This window comes from Zootoca vivipara, chromosome 1, assembly GCF_965207765.1.
Source record: "Zootoca vivipara chromosome 1, rZooViv2.hap1.1, whole genome shotgun sequence".
Classification (NCBI taxonomy): Eukaryota; Metazoa; Chordata; class Lepidosauria; order Squamata; family Lacertidae; genus Zootoca; species Zootoca vivipara.
Window position 1 is genome coordinate 49,994,943 of NC_142582.1, and position 19,917 is coordinate 50,014,859.

General features: G+C 44.7%; 1 protein-coding gene across 5 annotated transcripts in view; it reads left to right on the top strand.

The window, feature by feature from the left end:
• CFAP65 (cilia and flagella associated protein 65) overlaps positions 1–19,917 on the top strand; it is a 40,897-nt gene that overhangs the window by 14,662 nt on the left and 6,318 nt on the right. For all 5 annotated transcript variants that reach the window (XM_035127255.3, XM_035127245.3, XM_060278167.2 and 2 more), the window contains 16 exons: positions 1,593–1,817; positions 2,130–2,288; positions 3,283–3,448; positions 3,544–3,672; positions 4,697–4,913; positions 5,154–5,282; positions 6,383–6,559; positions 7,024–7,090; positions 8,596–8,706; positions 10,852–11,043; positions 12,403–12,561; positions 14,427–14,570; positions 14,762–14,878; positions 15,410–15,547; positions 17,290–17,352; positions 19,515–19,729. In XM_035127255.3, the coding sequence (XP_034983146.1) occupies positions 1,593–1,817; positions 2,130–2,288; positions 3,283–3,448; positions 3,544–3,672; positions 4,697–4,913; positions 5,154–5,282; positions 6,383–6,559; positions 7,024–7,090; positions 8,596–8,706; positions 10,852–11,043; positions 12,403–12,561; positions 14,427–14,570; positions 14,762–14,878; positions 15,410–15,547; positions 17,290–17,352; positions 19,515–19,729 (2,408 nt within the window). The remainder of the gene's footprint in view (positions 1–1,592; positions 1,818–2,129; positions 2,289–3,282; positions 3,449–3,543; positions 3,673–4,696; positions 4,914–5,153; positions 5,283–6,382; positions 6,560–7,023; positions 7,091–8,595; positions 8,707–10,851; positions 11,044–12,402; positions 12,562–14,426; positions 14,571–14,761; positions 14,879–15,409; positions 15,548–17,289; positions 17,353–19,514; positions 19,730–19,917) is intronic.

Consider the following 19,917-nt stretch of genomic DNA (forward strand, 5'->3'; position numbering starts at 1 on the left):
GGAAACCACATCTACCCTATTTTTAAAAAGTAGTATGGTTTTTGGTCGTCTTCCACATGGGCTGAATGAGGTTGAAGTGCGCATTATTTTTGTTTTTCATTCTGTTCATCAGCTGCAAAATAGGTCCCAAGACAACTTGTAACACTTAAAGTCAAAATTATCAGTTTAAGTCAGCAAGTTCTCTCTGGGTATCAGTCTGGCTCTGTTGCTCTGTTGTTTAACTTCATCGGGCGGATATTTTAGTTCTAAAAAGGTTTGCTGTAGATCTCTTAGGTGAGAGTCTCTGTCTGTAGAGTTCGAACAGATGCGGCTGTAATGTAGAGCCTGGCTATATACAAACCCTATGCCAAAGGATAAATGGACATAAATCTGACATCAGGAATCACAAGACAGAGAAACCAGTAGGAGAACACTTCAATTTCCCAGGACATTCCATACAAGTTCTCAAAGTAGCTGTCTTATTACAAAAGAATTTCAGAAATAGACTGGAAAGAGAAGTTGTTGAATTGCAACTTATTACCAAACTTAAAACCATGGGGAGACCTGGTCTGAATAGAGACATTGGATTCTTATCTCATTATACATGATAAAACTATTTTTAGCCATCTCACCCCTTGCTTTTTCCTGTGAGACCAATTGCAGTCGTTAACAGTTGTCAACAGGTTTACCACACCTATCAGCCAATCACCCATTCCCACCACCCTTCTGAGTAATACCTCTCCCCAACCTCTTACTATATATAAGGGTCTGGTGACTTCTGTTTCAGTGTATCTGAAGAAGTGTGCATGCATATGGAAGCTCATACCAATGACAAACTTAGTTGGTCTCTTAAGGTGCTACTGGAAGGAAGTTTTTTTATTTTGTTTTGGTTTATATCAGCATTATAGAGCCAGTGTGGTGTAGTGGTTAAGAGCGGTAGACTCATAATCTGGGGAACCGGGTTCGCGTCTCCGCTCCTCCACATGCAGCTGCTAGGTGACCTTGGGCTAGTCACACTTCTCTGAAGTCTCTCAGCCACACTTACCTCACAGAGTGTTTGTTGTGAGGGAGGAAGGGAAAGGAGAATGTTAGCTGCTTTGAGACTCCTTAGGGTAGTGATAAAGTGGGATATTAAATCCAAACTCTTCTTGTTTAAATAAGCTTCCAAAAATTTTTAGCCTGCCAAAAATTTGTCAGGCTGGAGACTGACGTGAGGATGGAGAATTAAACTACAGTGGCAGCTTGCTTTGTTTCTCTCCTGGGTGAAGAGGAGGTTAGGAATGCTGCATCTCACATCTGCCGGGCTATTCTGTCTCAATCTATGTGCTATAGACGATGTTTATACACCATCGCATGCACACACCTTCACGCAGTTCCTGGTTCAGTATAATGGTTTACCTTGCACTTGAAAACCATTGTGTATAATGGCACTTCTAGAACTTCACAAATGGAAAAAAACTATTTTGGCAGCGTTACCCTTGTGCCTCCTTCTGTGTAGTGTCTCAGTTTTCCCAGGCCTGTCCATACCAGCTAGAGCCTGGCTCAACTTTCCTGTGAAAGTGCTGTGGCTTTCAACATTGGCTGAAGATTCTTGCTGATGTTTGCTTCCTCAGGAGCTCCACCTTCAGAGCAGCGCTGAGCCCCTGGTCTTACTATTAGAAGGTGATGGCAGCCTGTACTTCAAACCCACATATGTGGGCAGCTCCTCCTCACGCACCTTCACTATCAAGAACTGCACCCGGTTACCCATGCTCTTCAGGTGGAAAATCCAACAGTCAGACAAAAACCTTTTATCTGTACAGCCTGCTGAAGGGACTATATTGCCCAATGAAGCTTTGGTGAGTAGACCTTGGTCACTCTGTTTCCACTAAGCAATCTGAAGCAATTACATTGAAATATAGCACAGTCCTCCTTGGGCCCAAGCCAAAGATAGCAATGAATGCGAAACCAGTGCCAAAGACAAATATTTTGTTAGATATATGGACTCACCCCTGCATGCTTCTGGGTGTGGAAATGGGGAGGAGAGGAAGTTGGGTTCTCCCTGTGGGTTCCCCTGTATCCCTAGCAACCTGCTCACCCAGATGCTGCACCCCAAGAAGGCAGAGTGCTGTGAATTCCTGATCAGCCTTCTCTCTCGCATGCGATTTCAGGCTCAGACATGGACCTTCACTCCCAGTGAGCAGATCAAATACCTTCTGCGGAGTTGGGTGATAGTGTGGAGAGAGCAAGAGATTCTGGAAGGCCATACCCCAAAGACTGCCCGCTATATCCTGCGGGTTATCGGTGAAGGATCACAGAGCACTTTAACAGTAAGTGACAGCATACGGGGCAGGAGAAGTCATCAAGACCATATTGGAAGAGGGTGCAAGTGCAATCACAGAACTGATAGTTTAAGCGTACCCAGATGACACCTGGCATTTATGGAAGCCAGGTAGTGCAGGAATTCCAGTTGGTAGTGCTACGAAGCCTCTACCTGCTGGCCAGTGCATTTTTTCTAGAAAAAAAGTACTGCTCAGTTGCAAGGGGTGGGGTGGGTCAGAGGGTGAACACTCTGCACTTGCTCAGAGACACACTGCTCTTTCCCAATGCTGGCATCGTCACTCACCAACGAACAGGCCAACAAGTTTTCGGAATGGCTTTGCAAAGCAGGCTGGAGGGTCTTATTCCTAAGAGGGCCCACTGTTTTTGCCGTCATCCAGCCCACGGTTGACCTTTGCTGGCAGAGCAGCATTTCCTGCCACACGCTCGCCCCTTCCATGAGTGACATTACCCCACTGCTCTCCATGGCTGCCCTTCTGCAGCTTGCTGCCGCGCTCTCTGGTGGGAAAATGGAGGGCTGCTTGCATTTCCTCCCCTCGCCAAGCAACACTGCAACGTATATCCGGAACAGCGGAGTGCCGAACCACTCCTCTGGGAATGCACTCGCTCCACCCTTTGGCCATGCTCAGCAACAGTGCCCTAGCCCTTGCTTAGCACTTGCTCTGGCGTGTGGATTTGCCCCCAGACCATGGAAGAGGCTGGGAGAAGAGGGTTTTGCTCAGGGAGATAGCTGCACCCACCAGAGAAGGTGAGCAGATTTGACAAAAAAAAAGTTCCTGGAACTGTGTTCTGGGGGTTCCACCAGGAAAAAACAAACACTGCTGCTGGCAGTGATGGATTGAATAGCGATCCTAATGAGACCCTTGGCCTACCCTCCCGATGCTATTCTTTTTCCTCAGTGTATTAAATTTCAGAATTTATTTGCATGGAATACCCATTGTCAGTGTCGCTTAATAAACTTCCTGTGTTGTGCTTGCTCTGCAGGGACAAAAAGAGCAGGTAGAAGTTGGCAACATCCTGGTTGGCAGTACACAGTCATGTGAATTTGCCTTCTTTAACAACGGAGCCTGCTGCTTAAAATACATCCTTAGTGTGGAGCAGTTGATCACTGGACCATGTGACCCTGAAGAAGTTGCCAGTGACTCCTTAGGTATTTAATGGAAAGGCAGATTTCTTGTGCTTTGCAGCTGCCTAAAGCCTCTCTCCATACTCACAATTTTGTTTTTTTGTCTCTCCTCTTCACAGCAATAGAACTTGACCACTACAAAGGGACAATTCCTGCTCGGGGAAAGATCTTTGTACGCGGGATTATTAGGCCGACCCGCCAATTGCGCTACATCTGGACAATCTATTATGCCATTTCCACTCCCAAAGGTGAGAAATGGAAAGTATGAAAGCAGCCTCACACCAAGGATATTATTAATGGGGTGGGCTCAGCAGGGAGAGGTTCCACACCAGATGAAAAGGCTCCATCTGTTTGACTACACATCAAACCTATAGAAAACCTGTGTGGCTGAGGAATGTGGTAATGGAAGGTTTGGCCTAAACTGTGGGCTTGTGAAGCAGAAAGAGAGCTCCCCTGTTTACCTTATTTGCTTCTATCCTCCCCTATTCAGCCCACAAATGAATATCTGGCATTGGGGTACAGGGTCTACTTTGTTTAAACCTGAGGGCTTTCTCTCACAATTGAAGAAAGTGTGGTCCTCAACCATCTTTAATCATTTGTGGAAAGCTCATACCTGTATGAATCCACTTCACTGACAGTAATGCCCAAGATTTCCATGTGCAATAATAGGCTGAACAGAGAAGGGAATAGCTCTGTTGTTCACCCAAAATGCAAACTGGTTTGTAGGCTCCCAAACTGTAACAGGGAGTGGAGAAATGATGAAGGATGGTGCAGAAACCTCAGGGGTTTCTCACCCCTTCCCCAAAAAGTAGATCCCACAAGCTTGACATCTGCTCTCCCTTGACTTCATTGTCAGTAACAATAGCCAGGAGGTGCTGGTGACACTTGCAGAACAAAGTTCAATTCAGCATTATTTGGGGAAAGAAATCATACCACTGGTCCATCTGGTGCTGTAGCTTCTAGGTTTCAGATAGGAGCCTTTCCTATTTGGAGATACTGGGGATTGACTCTAAAAGCGTCTGCTCTTGTAACATATCTTCTAGCACTGAGCCATGGCCCCCTTTCTAGGAACAGCATTTTGTTGTTATCCATGCGGTAGAAAAACGCAGAGAGTCTGCAAGAAGTAGCAAAGCCTTGAGGGAGATTTGCAATCTGCAAATGTGGGGGAAGGGAGAGATGTGGGGGAAGGGAGACATTTAACATCTATAAAATAATAAAAGTTTTACTTTTATGATGCCTAGTCTGCAAGTCTGTTTTGTCTCCCCATGCAAGCCGCGAATCCTCTTGGGGAAAAGCAGCTGCTGTGCCAGGTGACAGCAACAGGTGTCTATCCATCCATCTGCATCACGGATGCCTGTGGGACAGGAAGTGCCAGTGGCATCAGTAAGCTGTTTCTCTGGCGGCTTTTCTCTTTGGAGAGACTGAACCAGTATCTGGAGCTAGATCCAACACCACAGGAGCTCACCTTCAGGGTGCCTACCAGGCATAGGTAAGAATAGTTTGTCTTCTGCCAGATCCTGAACCCCTAGTTCTTCTGTTTCATACACAGGGATACAGTACTCCTGATTTCCTCACAGTCTGAAACAACAGCTTCCTTCCCCTTTTCTATTCTGGCAAACAAGTGCTAGGAAATATGGTGTGCGTGTGAACCACACTTGGGATTTCCAGCCCCACCATGGAACACCTCCTCATGGATTTTTCTCACATCCTTTTTCTCTTTCATTTGAAGCACACGGCCAATCCCTCCGGTTTACACTCCTGTCATGCTGGATTTCAACTTTGGTGCAGCTCCTGTCAGAAGTGTGCCCTCAGTAGTTGTGCTGATGCTACAAAACAATGGGGGGATACCCGTGAACTGGTGAGTAATCCCCACTTCCTGGCCCTAACGAAGGAGGGAATAGTTAGGACAGCCCTGTAGAATTCTGGTGGCAGGCATCTAGAACAGCCACCTACCCTAGCAGGAACTTACATAGGACTCACAGTGCAGACATGGCTTCTTTAACATGCAGATACACAAAAGCTCTGTTGGAAGGACTGCTGGTGGCCAGGTTGCAGGTCTTTATGTCCCAAAGAGCTCCGTGGCCCTCTGTATGGCACAACTAAATGTTTATGGCTTTAGAGATTCTTGCATTGCAGGGGGTTGGAGTAGATGACCCTTGGGGTCCCTTCCAATTCTGTGATTCCATGAACATGCACAGTAAAGACAGGGACTGATTGTATCTGTGCCAGTGTGATGTAGTGGTTAAGAGCGGTAGACTCGTAATCTGGTGAACTGGATTCCCGTCTCTGCTCCTCCACATGCAGCTGCTGGGTGGCCTTGGGGAAGTCACACTTCTTTGAAGTCTCTCAGCCCCTCTCACCTCACAGAGTGTTTGTTGTGGGGGAGGAAGGGAAAGGAGAATGTTAGCCGCTTTGAGACTCCTTCGGGTAGTGATAAAGCGGGATATCAAATCCAAGCTCCTCCTCCTCCTCCTCCTCCTCCTCCTCCTCCTCCTCCTCCTCCTCCTCCTCCTCCTCTTCTGTTAGGAGAAACATCTTAACAATAAGAGCAGTTCAGCAATGGAACCAATGGTCTATGGTGCAGGTGGGCTCCCTGTTGCTAGTGATAGTCATAGAATCATAGAACTGCAGTTGGAAGGGGCCCCCAAGGGACATCTAGTCCAACCCCCTGCAATACCTGAATCACACCTAGGACACTTGACAGACAAGTGCTGAGGATACTCTAGCTCTCAATTCCTGCCTCAAGCAAGAAGTTGGACTAGGTGGCCCACTGTCAGCTTTTCCTGGGTGCAGCAGTTTATTTATTTATTTAAATGTTATGCATATTGCCCAGCTCAGGGTTGGGAAGCTTTGTCAATGTGACCATAAGGCAGGCTGCTCTCTTGGTTTTCATATCTTGATTCTTTTTGGTTTCCAATATTAAGTGATGTCTTTTGCTTTGCTCTGCCTGCTTCCCAGGGCCTTTCTGTTTCCTTCTGACCAGAGGATTGAAATGGAATACTGGGCAGAAAGCACAGAGTTTGACCCCAGCGAGCTGCATCAGATGCGGATCCAGGATAACCAGCTTTTTGCCATTTCCCCCAAGGCAGGAAAGCTGCTTCCAGGGCAAGAGCAAACCATACACTTATCCTACAGGTACCTACATGCTGTGGTTCCTTCCTTCCCCATGTGGAAATTGATCCCAAACCCAAACACCAAGGTCAACTCCTAATTAGCATCCACCAGCACAAGGGCCCATTGAGTATGCCATCTTCTGTCCTTGGGCATTATCAAGGTTGTCTTAGTGTGACACCCAGGCAGAAAAAGTCACCATCATTGACATAGCCTTGCACCATGAAAAAGCCAACAGCTGCATGGATTCTATTTCCTCCAAAGCCCAAATTTTCAGTGCCCTGAGTTTGTAGAAAATGAGGCATTTCTAGGTGAACGTATCTTTCCAGACATATCTGTCCTTCTGGCTTTTTACCTGCAACAGTGCAACTCTTGGCAGGTAAATGTATTGTTGCTAATCTGCTGTTTGAGGCAGGATTCTCCTGCTTAAAAGCCTGGAACATTTTCATCTATGTGTGTTTCTGATATTGGTTTTTTGTCCCCCCCAGACATGATTTCATTGGCACTGATCGGCTTCCAGTCCTGCTGAAGATCTCCCATGGCCGAGAAATTCTGGTACGATACTAGGCTGAGAGGTTCAGAAACTGTCCTCACTGGTGAGGATTTCCAAAACCCTTTCCTATAGCCAGTCAGGCTCCTTTAATGGTATAGCAGTAGGAGACATTGTTTTCCTGAAGCTGCCTTCTCTTGGGTGGAGGGACAAAGTATGCCTTTTGGTTATTATTATTATTAGTGCTTTTTTCTAGAAAAATACTCACCATGAAGTTGTTACAGTAAGTGCCACACTTTTAAACAAGAAAACAGAGTGATGCCAGTTCATACCTTTGAGTACCTCCCCCCAAAAGCACTGATTATTATTAATTAAATTTGTATACTGTCTTATACCCATAGGTCTCAGGTATTAACACCTTAACCTATCCTAGAACTATAGCTCTTCATGCATAACCATACAGTCATACCTCGGTTTAAGTACGCCTCGGTTTGAGTATTTTCAGTTTAAGTACTCCACGGACCTGTCTGGAACGGATTAATCCACTTTCCATTATTTTCAATGGGAAAGTTCGCTTCAGGTTAAGTACAGAACCAATTGTGCTTGTAAACCGAGGTACCACTGTATTTTATTTCTACTATTCTACTCACTGCACAGTAAGGCCACATGGATGGCAGAATTTTCCCTTCAGCAAGCACTTTTGTGGGAAGCATCCTCTCATTTCCAGCTCTCTGACAAGGACCTCACTTTTGGCTCACATCCTGACTAGATAACTTTGTGAAGGGCTGTGGGTCAGATCATTCCTCCCAAGCCGAAACATGAGCCACAGTCCTTTTATTACTTCATGCCATCTTCCCTTATGCCCCTCATGTTTCCTGCATTTGGTTGGTCTCAAATTCTGAACTTTGCCTGCCTTCCCTGTTTTTCCCCCCTCTCTCCCATTCGACTTGTCAGTTAGAGTCAAAGTCACCTTGTGCTCCAGTGGGCACCTTTCTCATGGCCCACTGAACCTCCACTAGGTGCCCAAGATTTCCTGTGAGAGTATTGTGTTCCCATCACCCTTTATTTTTCTTTTCCCCGCTGCCCCACTTCAGGGATCATTGTCAGCTGAAAATCCAGCCTGTTGAGCAGGCTGTGAAAACACAAGGCTTAACTGTGCCTTTGTGCGAAGCCCTTGGCTCTGCCCATTTGACACAAGTCTTGATAGCTGCCCAGAGGGGCAGCTGAGTGCAGGGGTCCCGGTTGGGGGGCACACATCCTATTCAGCCAGGTGGCCAGAAACTCTTTAACTGCATGTTCCCTAAACCTCTTCAGTGGGAGAGTTAAAGAGAAGAATTCCTGACAATGCTGCCAAGCTATTCCCTGAAGTCATACTGCTTCAACTATCTTCGAAGGATAAGAGTGAAAAAGCCTTCCTTTCATACTGTTACACTTTCCTCTGCATAGCCCCTCTGAGTGAAGCAAGCGCAAGATGTCTTCTGCTTTTGTAATCCATTGTGTTTGTGATCTGCATGGTACAAACTAACAGTCTATTCCTCCCCCCACCCCTACAATTATTCTGCACCTGCAGCTGAACTTTATTGGTGTGACACTGCAAATGGAGCGCCGATACATTCACTTCACTTCAACCAAGCATATGTTCACGCCCATTGCTATTGGCACCTATGAGCCTCCTAAACAGGTGAGGTATCAAAAGTATTTCCCTCCCCCCCCAACAGAATGTTGTAAAGCAATGAGGAGAAAAGAAAATTCAAAGGTCCAGATCTGTATGGGCAGGTACCTTCCAAGAGAAGGAACAGTATAGAATTAAAGATAAACGGTGTTTCTGTGCGCTCTGGCCTCCGTCACACTGTTCCGTTCGCGCCAGAAGTGGTTCGGTCATGCTGGCCACATGACCTGGCCAGCGCCCTCAACCTGAAAGCAAAATGAGCACTGCACCCCATAGTCGCCTTTGACTGGACTTAACCGCCCAGAGGTCCTTTACCTTTACCTAGTATAGAATTATCAGCATGGAAAAAAATATGGAAAAACACGATAAAATTCTCAGCATGTTACACAATTAGAGAAAACATCCCGAAAATGATCTTCTGATGGCATTTAACGCCCAGCAAACTGGTTAAAATGTATAGAAGAGGCTCCAACTTATGTTGGAAATGTTTAGACAAGGAGGGATCGTTAATCCACATGTGGTAATGCGAATTTGCAAAAAAGAATACTGGAGAATGATTTACTAAGTACTAAAGAAGATGCTTAAATGTTCCTTTCCCAAGAAGCCAGAAGCATTCCTGTTAGCTAAAATAGGACAGGAAATTCCAGAAAAAGTAAAAAAACAAAAACCTTTTCCTTTACACAACAGCAGCAGCAAGGGTACTATACACTAAAATGTGAGGAAAACCCCGATCAAAGACCAGTGGTTGCTTAATAAACTAATAGAATATGTAGAATTAGCCACGATGACGGCCAAAATAAGAAATACAAAGAGAAAAATGGTATTAAGCGAGTGGAAACAACTAGAGGAGTATTTAAAAAGAAGTGGTATAAATATAAATTTACAAGTAGGGTTAAACATATGAACACCAGAAAACACAACAAAGAGTGAAAGGAGGGGAAGGATTGGAAAGCTTTAGGAGTTGCAGCAAACCAAAGTGACTGGGTTAGGATGTAAAGGAAAAGTAGGTTGGGAACTCCAGATGAGAAGAGTTAGGAGATGATGTATGTAACTGGAATAATTATAACTGACTGTAAATGAAAAATGTGCAAACAAATTAAAAAGAAAAAGAAAAAAAGAGAAGGAACAGGGTGATGGTTGGCAGGAGAAACGTATGCTTTGGGTGAGAGTGCTGCTACAAACTATAAAGTGAACATGGGTTTTCTAGTGCTTTTTAAGGCCAATGCAGGCACAGGCACATTTGCAGGGGAGGACTGGTATCCTGCCCCAGTCACCAATTGTCCTTTTCAGCAGCTACTCCATGCCATTTTAATTCATTTCCCACAGAGGGTTCATCCAGAGTTGTGCTTGTCCCACTGCTTTCTCCCGGAAAACCTGCTATTTAGCACTGAATCAGAGCAAACGTCAAACGGGTTTTTTGTGTATTGATGTTTGCTTCGATTCAGCACTAAGGAGGGGCAAACAGAAAACCACTCAGACCCTCCGGGTCTGACAGGCACAAGACAAGCTGAAAACCGCTTGGACCCATGCTTTCTAGGCCTAGGACAAGTGGAAGTGTGGATGAGCCCAGAGACTGGAATGTCTGAAAGGGGTTTGAGAACTGCTGGAGGAGCATTTGCATGGGAGAATCACTTAACACAAGGGTTCAGGACCCCACTTTTCCCCTGTTGATACTTCTCTATAAATCCCCCTCTGCTCCTGCATTTAATTTTCCGTTGTGCCCAGCAGTTAGACTGCACTCAACAGTCCATATTAGAAAAAAATGGCTCTACATGTTCATTTATCAGTCATTGATTGATCCAGTCTCTTGCATATGTATTGTGGGAGAACCTCCTTCATCCTGATTTCATCCAGTCCATTTCATTTGCCACCTAGCAGAGAATGAGGTAAATAAAATACCTCAAATAGAATCCTTTTCTCACATCATTTCCTGAACTGTTCCAAGCATTCTGAGAAAATACTGCTAACTGGTTAGCTGTCACAGATTGATGTAGAACTTTGGAATTCTGCTAAGGAATAACATTTAAGATTGTAGCTGCCAGGCTTAGGTTTCCTCTAATAGGGACTACATAATAGAAGACCCAGAAGAAGCCACACCAGAACATGTGAGCATCTTGAAAGCCAGTGCTGACCAGTCTTTCCCCTCTCTTCTTGCAGATCTATGAACTGTACAATGGAGGTGCCACAACTGCAGTGTATGAAATCCAAGTGGATGCTCTGATGAAAGTACAGGAAGAGAATTACCACCATGAGGTGTTTGTCTGCCTGAATCCAAGAGGAGAGATTGGTCCAGGCTTGACAGCACACACGGAATGGATCTTTTCACCACTGGAAGCCAAAATGTACTCGGTGAGGCTGGCACCTTTAAGAACAAGCACTTTCCTTTGGGAATTTGTGCCCCATAGCATCCCTACCTAGCTGATTATAACTTTCTTCTTTGACTGCCCTTGTTCACATGAGTTCTAATACATTCCCATTTTGTTCATTGCTGCATAACTCCTGCTGGGGGCAGCTGCTTCTTGATCCTTCCAACTTTCAGCCCCCATTGTTGCCCCAAAGCTGTGTTACAGTGTGAATTCCTTAGAATGCAAACTTGGTATGTGACCAGCACCTTTTTATCTGAGAGCTTTTTACGCACAGTCAGCGAAAACAAGCTCCAGGTGCGTTTTAGCCTATGCAGGATATGCTTCCCAACACACTTTCAATCAGGGCGTAGCATGGGGGTGCCAGAGGGGCCATGGCCCCAGCGTGGATGAGGGGGCATGAAGCAGGTGCCCACACACCAGCGCCCCCTGGGATTTGTATTCACTTGCTTGACTTTCATTCCTTACTTTTGGCAAACTTGGGAATTGTGGCAATTTCCACTCCTGTTTCTGTTTCTGAAATCCTTACATTGCCACTGGAGAATTATACAAGAAACCCTTTTTAAAATGTACATATTGGGGCGTAGGGGGAAGGAAGAGCTGGGCTATACACCACTGGTTATGCCTCAGGCAAAATCTAGTGGGTGGAGATAAAATCCACACAACCACATTCTATACAATTACAGCAGTGACAAGCATACTCTCCGTGAAAATTATTGTCATATTTTTATCAGTTACAAAAGACTGCATCATGAATGCTGGAAAAACATAGCTGCAAAGAAACACAGCCTTGCAAAAAGATACATGGAGATTAACAAATGAGAAACAACTGGGCAGTCATTGCCCAAAACGCACATGGTGCAGGAAAGCCCTAAAAGTGGGGAGAAACTCTTGGTTTGTGTGCACACTGGCTTATAAAAAACACTAAAATTGATTAAAATGGCTCTGAACCATGCACAACCAGGGCTTAACTTGCAGAATTCAATCCAGAAATCTGTTTCAGCCGTCATCTTTGGCATGTGTAAAATAATAGAAGAGAGTATCATTGAGCATGTGAAAAGCACACTTGCCTTCCTAGGATTGTGAGCCTTATTAGCTCTATTTTTAGATATGAACTACTGACTGAAATCTAATTGGAACATTTCCCAGCAAAAGGTAACAGGCCTATTTTGCGTCTGTCTCTCCTTGCTTTGCTAACCCCCTTGGGCTCTGACATGCACATCCTTTCCCTGATTTAGCTCGCAAGATAGCTGCTGTACTGAAAGCTGCTTTTGACTCTTATCAAACACCAGGGTAAAACCAGAGCCCTTCCAGCCGCAGCTTTGTGTTTCGTTTTTCTGCCTAGGTAGAGGTACCTATCCACATCCTTGAAGGGGACTGTGCTCTGATTACCTTCCAAGGCATAGGCTTCGATCCACACGTTATGAGTGACACAGCACAATTCGACAAAGTGGTTTGTGCTGCGACAGCACCAGGTTCTGCCAAATTAGCAGTGCCTGGTCTGGTAAGTATCAAAGGATGCTGTGCTTCTAGCATGGAAGAACGTTGGAGGGCATGGAACACAGATTTCAAATTGTTTGAGTCCTTGCACCGCGCAAGAGCTATTCTTCTCTGTGTACTCCTGTTTCCTCTTGAGTAATGTGTTGTGTGATCCTCCTCTGACCTCAACAGCAATGGCTATCTTTGTACAATTGGTTAATTTAAACCAGGTCTATGCAACTTGTGGTCCACGAACCACAAAATCAGTGTTGGTTTTTTCTTCAAGAGCCAGGCAAGCAACAGTACTTGCCTATCATACTGCAGACATTCCTGGGTTTGCATGTTTTGAAGAACATTTTTATGTTGTGATATGAACCAGCAGCATCCTATTTTATGGGTCAGTTTTTAAATGGATAAGCCATCTGTTCAATTTGCATTATGTTGTTGTCTTGCCAACATGCATTCAGATTACAAGAGCCTCAGTAATGCTATTTTATTTCCACTTCTGTGGCCTATTTTGTTTGCGATTTCTTATTAATTTTCTGGTACTGTTTGATTTGCTTTGTTTTAAAATGTTAGCCTCCTTGATCAACTATGATATGCCCACAAGTCAGGATGAGTAGCGCTAGGCTTTGCAAAACCCAGATTGATGACCACTGCAAGAAAGTAACTTGCAAATGAATAATTGCTTTTTGAGAATTGAATGCTGCTTGTTCAGTCATCTCTGGGATGACACACGATGCTTCTTTGGTAGAATTCTATGGATAGCTTCAGATTTTGTAAGTGCGGTGTGATGGCTGCAAAAACCAAACCAAACAATTCAGTATTATTGAAGGATTCATGCCACTGATGCAACATGTGTAAATGGAAACCACAGGGGTTGATTGGGATTGCATGATAGAGTTCAAATGCCAGAGCCAGCAGCTGCAGCAGGGATATAGCATGCTGTCCAACCAATCTCCACAGTTGCTGCTTATAAATTTTATAACTATGGTGCGAAGGCCTTACCATGTAGAGCCTTTTACCAGTGTTGAAACAGGCAGTCTATCTAATGTCACCATATACAGTATAATATGACCTGTTATATATTCAACAGTAGGGAGGTTCTGCATATGGCACCTGAAACATTATTTTAAGGCTCACGTGCTCTTTCTCCATCATGGATGCAGTGGTGGTGATGGATGGCTAGAGCCATCTCTTTTTGGCCAAAGCAGGAAGTGGGGCAGAGGTGGCATGTCTTGCTTCCACCATGACATTCTCCTTCCCCTTTGGGTAGAAAAGGACGGGGGGAGGGGGGAGAACTGGATGAGCACAGAAGGTTGTCCCCTTGAAGTAGCTGGGGTTTTGACCTATATTTGTGTGTTAACTAAGAATTCTAAATCTTTCTGAGATGTTGGTGGGAGGTTTTTGAGATCCCGGTTAACCCTTTGCTTCAGCTACACTAGCAGTCTTTTCACAATCCTCCCATCCTACATTGCATTGTTGCAATTGGATCACATCTGTAGCTGAGAGCGTTTTGTGAGACAGGCTGCTACCATTAATCTGTATTTTTTTTAAGACATGTTTCATGCATATAGGGAAAGATTGAGGGCACTAGGAGAAGGGGACGACAGAGGACAAGATGGTTGGACAGTGTTCTCGAAGCTACGAACATGAGTTTGACCAAACTGCGGGAGGCAGTGCAAGACAGGAGTGCCTGGCATGCTATGGTCCATGGGGTCACGAAGAGTCGGACACGACTAAACAACAACAACAAGTGCTGCTTAAATGTCTGGCACTGGTAGCACTGTGCTAGCTTCCTTTCACAGGGAGGGGTGGGTGGGGAAGGGGGAGACAAGAGATCCCATCTTGTTAGGATAGGGGATCACACTCTGTTTATTCTCTTTCCAGACGGTGTACTTATCTCATCCCCGGATTTGTTTTGGCAACATCCCAGTCTACAGTAAATGCAGCCGACTCTTTTTTCTCAACAATGCCTCCGAGAATGAGGCCATTGTTTTTTCTTGGCACACTGGGACTTCCAATTCCATGGTGGTGAGCTTCATCTGTCACATTGCTTTTGGTCCCCTTTGGCAGTGTTGTGGCCTCTCCCACTGTGATGCTGGAGTACTGAAAGCCACATACCCTCCTTTCCTAATGGTTAGAAGCCATAGCCCTGAAAACATTCTGGTGGGGATGCATTATGCACTGCTAACGCTTCTGACAACCACTTTCTTTGTTTCAAGGTAATGAACATTATTCCAGAGACTGGAGTTGTGCAGGCTGGGGAGAGCATCTCATTTGTTCTCACACTGTATGCTGGTGAAAATCCATGCTTCTACAACATAGATTTGATATGTGAGGTGAGGATTAGTGTGTACTTTAGATCATCACTTCTTTGAACACCAAAACCCAAGGATGTTGCTAGATTACACTACCTACTCCTATAGTACTACTGTTGCACATCACCTAGAAACTTATTGTATGAGGTGAGGATGCTGTTGAGCAGGCATGGCTCAATTTCCCCCCTCATAATTTCTCAGGGTGCTGCAGTCGAGGTTCGTCCTTGGTCCAAACACTTGTTGTTACTGCCCTGCAGCCACCTTGTTCCCTCTTTGATTGTGTGTTAGCTAAGAATTCTAAATCTTACTGAGATGTTGGTGGGACGTTTTTGAGACCCCAGTGAACCCTTTGCTTTGATTGGTTGGACAAGTTATTGTTTCCATACATTTGGTGTATAAGGTCAGAAAATAAAGTCAGAGTTTTGCTAGAAGTTCATACTTAGAAGGCCTATGTCTATAGGCAGAGCAGGTTTTTCATCATCTCAGAGTACTGAAGTAGCAGGAGTGCAAACTTTCAGAATGCTGAGTAAATCATAGGTTTGTTCCCTGTAGATCTTTACCCAGCGCCCACTCGATCAGTATGAGAAAGAGCTGCAAGAATGGGAAGCTGAGAAGGCACGCCAGGCTGTGGAGTTCACCATCACAGAGAAAGACCTGGATACACAGAAGAACCCAAAACAGTCTCCAGTGGTAAGCTGGCCTTCCAGGGAGGGAGATTTTAGCACTGAAACAAGAACAGTGCAGCTGCTTTGGGTGGGTTTTCTGTTCATGCACCACATGATTCTATTGCCCTACATGCAAGCACATGTAGGGCAAAAAGTGACTTAAGTGAAGATATACATCTTTGTAGTGGTGGACTGGTCAGGCACAAATGAGACTTGAGTCCCACAATCGAGAAAGCTATGTGAGTGTTCAGACTTTACAATTATGTATTTTCAGCCATCTTCTGGTTGCTTTCCCACATATAGTTTCCAAATGTAAATCAGGGGGAGGCAAAAGTGATATTAAGAACCTATTAGCAACTGAGCTGCTTTCTGTGGGGCAAGCCCAAGACATTGCAGCACTTGAGGTGGAAAATCCAAGCGGCATACTCCTCAAATCAATTAACCCAGGACACAAGCCTCCAGGAAGTTCTCCTGCACAAACCTAATTAACCTAATTTCAGTGAAGCTTGCACAGGAGAAATTCCAGGCGAGTTGTCCCTGTGCATTAGATCTGCCTGCTTCACACTCATAAAAACTCAGCATCTTCTTTGCATTCATGTCAGATACAATGCTCTGCAAATTTCCACTTTTGATGATAACACTTGTCAGGGTTTCTGCATTGGCACCTGTCCTCATCTATCTACATATGCTAATTTGCATCTTGAAAATGAAGCCAGGATGTTTAGGGCCCCTCCAGACCACCTGTTTGTTGATCAGTCATCCTGATTTGCTTGCAGGGTGTTTATATGTGCTCTTGTTAGGCGCTAGTCCATCCCACACTTTACAACACATTTCCCCATCACTTTGCAAATTACAAAAAGTCTGGGGTTTGTTAAGTGGATGTGTTGCTTTCATCCATTTTAATGGCACAAACCTAACATTCTGCTGTGCACTTGATTCCCTCCCACAAAATACTGACATTCTGGAGTTGCCTTTTAGATGGAGCACATTAAGGGAACAGACAAAGAGGGGGGAACCAGTTATATAACTGTTCTGCAGTTTTATGCAAACCGTGTCACAAGTTGGCAGCTTTTCACAGAAGTTTACTAAATTCCTGCCATTCAGCACAGAAATTCAAGGTCATTTCACAAGTTATGTGAAGGCAAACTTGGATTTTTGGTTATGATACACTCAGCAGCCAGCTGCAGCCAAATACAGCTCCCTGACTAGTGTACTGGTACATGTTATATGAAAAGGCATGTTATAAAGCATAGCTTTCTGTTTGCAAATTGCCTAGAGGCTATTATTGTAGGCTATTGCACTAGGGAAGGAAGGAAGGATTCCCCCCTATGTTGTTCCAGATTATCCATCTAGAACAGGCACCTCCAAACTTTGGCCCTCCAGATGTTTTGGACTACAATTCCCATCTTCCCTGACCACTGGTCCTGTTAGCTAGGGATCATGGGAGTTGTAGGCAAAAACATCTGGAGGGCTGCAGTTTGGGTATGCCTGATCTAGAACCTCACAGGGGGCAAATCACTTTGAGAGAAAAAATGGCTGGTGCAGAAAGGGATAAGCCCCTGCTCCATTGACTGTTGGACCCCTCTGCTCAAGACTGCAACTTCCTTTGGCTCTTTTACATTAACAAACAAAAATGCCAGGGCTTTGTTATAAACATTTGCATATACTTTACTTTGCACCATTGAGTATCTTATTTATGTAATTGTGTAACAGCATCATGGTTGTTTGTTCCACATGCTTTACTATGATTTTCTTCCCTTTGTTTAGGGGGCTTCAAACTTGGGGTCAGCAAAGCTTTCTGCCACACATTCAGTGATCCGGAAATACAAGGTAATAAGTTGACTGTTACCTTCTCTGAAGTGGAATATGTTGAGATTTCTGTGGGTGACTGATAGGGCAGTGAACCAATGGGGCTCTTATTTCAGAGCTAAGATGCTTAAGAATTTGGCATTCTGGTGACAGAGTGGAAGTGCCCCCACACACAGAATAATTGTGTGTTGCTATCAAAGCATTTGTTGGGTCTGTTTTGACTGTACAGTTTTTCTGTATTATTTGAAAATGCTTTGCTGCAGAGTGGTAGCAATCCAATATGATGATCAGGAAAAGTGCATTTTGGGGGCATGTGGATTATCTAAAAACAGGAGTTAGTCCTCACCACTTTTATGAATAGGTCAGGTTTCTGTCTGCCTTTCCACTGCACTGCATAGTCCATTTCAAATACTGATTTTGTAGCTGTGTCCCTGCTCCCTGCCTTTTAAAAATGTTCACTGAAGTACCACTTAAATGTTGATGTGATTCAAAATTTCTTTGCATTTTTTTAAAAAATGTATTGTTTGTGTGTGGGATGGTGGTGGTTTAATTTGCAAAATTGCTCTGGGGAGGTATGGGATCAAAAGTTACCACTACCAGCCAATCAGTGCTGTGTAAAAACAGCTTCTGCTTCCAGCCTACAGAATCAGTTTTCCTTAAGAAAGGAATAGTCATATAGTCTAACCACAATGTGGCAAGCAGGCTTCCTGGGCACAGCAACTACGGAGAAGGGTCATCTGGTGTTGTCATCAATATGCTGAGGACACATAGTTCTGTTTCTCTGCATGGTAAACCAGTGCCTGACTTTGGTAATGCGCTGGATAAGGGTCAGTAAACCGAAGCTCAATCCAGATAAGACACACCGTTGGGGTGGTTCTTCTGTCCAGAAAAGTTGCCTGTCCCATGCTGTGGAACTGCGTTTCAGCAGTGATTTTGCAAGCATCCCTTGCTTTTGACTTTCAGACACCTCTTGAAGACTACTTGGGCCAACAGACCTTTGGAGCCGTTTAATTTTGATTAGCCTTACTGATTATCTGTATTCTTGAATTTTTAATTTCATCTTTAAATGATGTTTAATGTTTGAGCAGTATATACTACCTTGATATTTTGTGATATAGCAGCATAGAAAAAAATTCTAGACAGGAATCACAATCCTGCTGAAGGAGCAGGTTCTTAGCTTGAGGGTACTTCCTAAGTCCAGGAGGGACCCAGGTGGTGCTGTGGGTTAAACCACTGAGCCTAGGGCTTGCTGATCAGAAGGTCGGCGGTTCGAATCCCTGTGACGGGGTGAGCTCCTATTGCTTGGTCCCAGCTCCTGCCAACCTAGCATTTCGAAAGCACGTCAAAATGCAAGTAGATAAATAGGAACCGCTACAGCGGAAAGGTAAACGGCGTTTCCATGTGCTGCTCTGGTTTGCCAGAAGCGGCTTTGTCATGCTGGCCACATGACCTGGAAGCTATACGCTGGCTCCCTCGGCCAATAATGCGAGATGAGCGCGCAACCCCAGAGTCGGTCACGACTGGACCTAATGGTCAGGGGTCCCCTTACCTTTACCTTTTTACTTCTAAGTCCAGTACTTAGTCCCTAAGAATGGTGCGGTGAAGGTTCTGAGTAATTACAGTGATGCCTCGACTTACAAATTTAATCTGTTCTGAAGGCACCTTCGTAGGTCGAAAAATTCGTAAGTCAAAAAACGCCATTGGAAACGGAAAAATTCGTAAGTCGAAGCAACCCTATCTAAAACCGCCGCAGTTTTCTTTCGGATGTCGAGACATTCATAAGCGCGCGGCCATTACCCCCATTTGTAAGTCGAAAAATTCGGTTGTCGAGTCGTTCGTAAGTCGAGGTACCACTGTACTGTATTTTTTATATATAGTCCATTCTTTTCTCCACACATTTGTGTTTGAGAGAGAGGCCTATGCACAGCCTAAATCATGGGAGAACCAAGATGAAGGCTGAAAATGGGAACTGTGTATAAAACAGAAAGAAACCCCAACCCCTCTTTTAAGCAGATTTGTTCTGGTTGTTGTTATTTAATCTGTATACCACCCTTCATCCAAAAAGACAGGGTGGTTTACAACATAAAAATACAAAATGAGAACACAAAATACATAGTGGTGGTTGACTTTGGAGGGCTCCAACCCACTCATTAAAGAGTGTCTTTTAAAATCTATCCCAACAGACTCTTCCACCCATTAGGAACATCCATGTGCCTAACCCTCCTGCCAGCCGCAGCCAGAGGAAGCTCACGAGGAACAAAGATGCCAGCAGGTTGTGGGTGAAGCCAGAGCCCCCCAAGCCCTGCCTCATGCACCTGGGGGTTACCGCCAGGTCACACTCAACTGATGACTACCTGGTCAACTTCCCTAATGACCTGCCCCAGCACTTCCTTTTCCGGTAAGGCCTTCCCCTGTCACCAGGTCTCCAGGGGAGATGTTGGTTCTCTGTATACTCTCCTACAAGACAAATAGACGAGATGCCGTTTGTTACTGGCATCCAAAACATTTTCTTCAAAAAGCAATGGGTGGTATTCAATGCTGGTCTTACTCAGCGTAGACATTATTATTAATAATTTATATACTGTA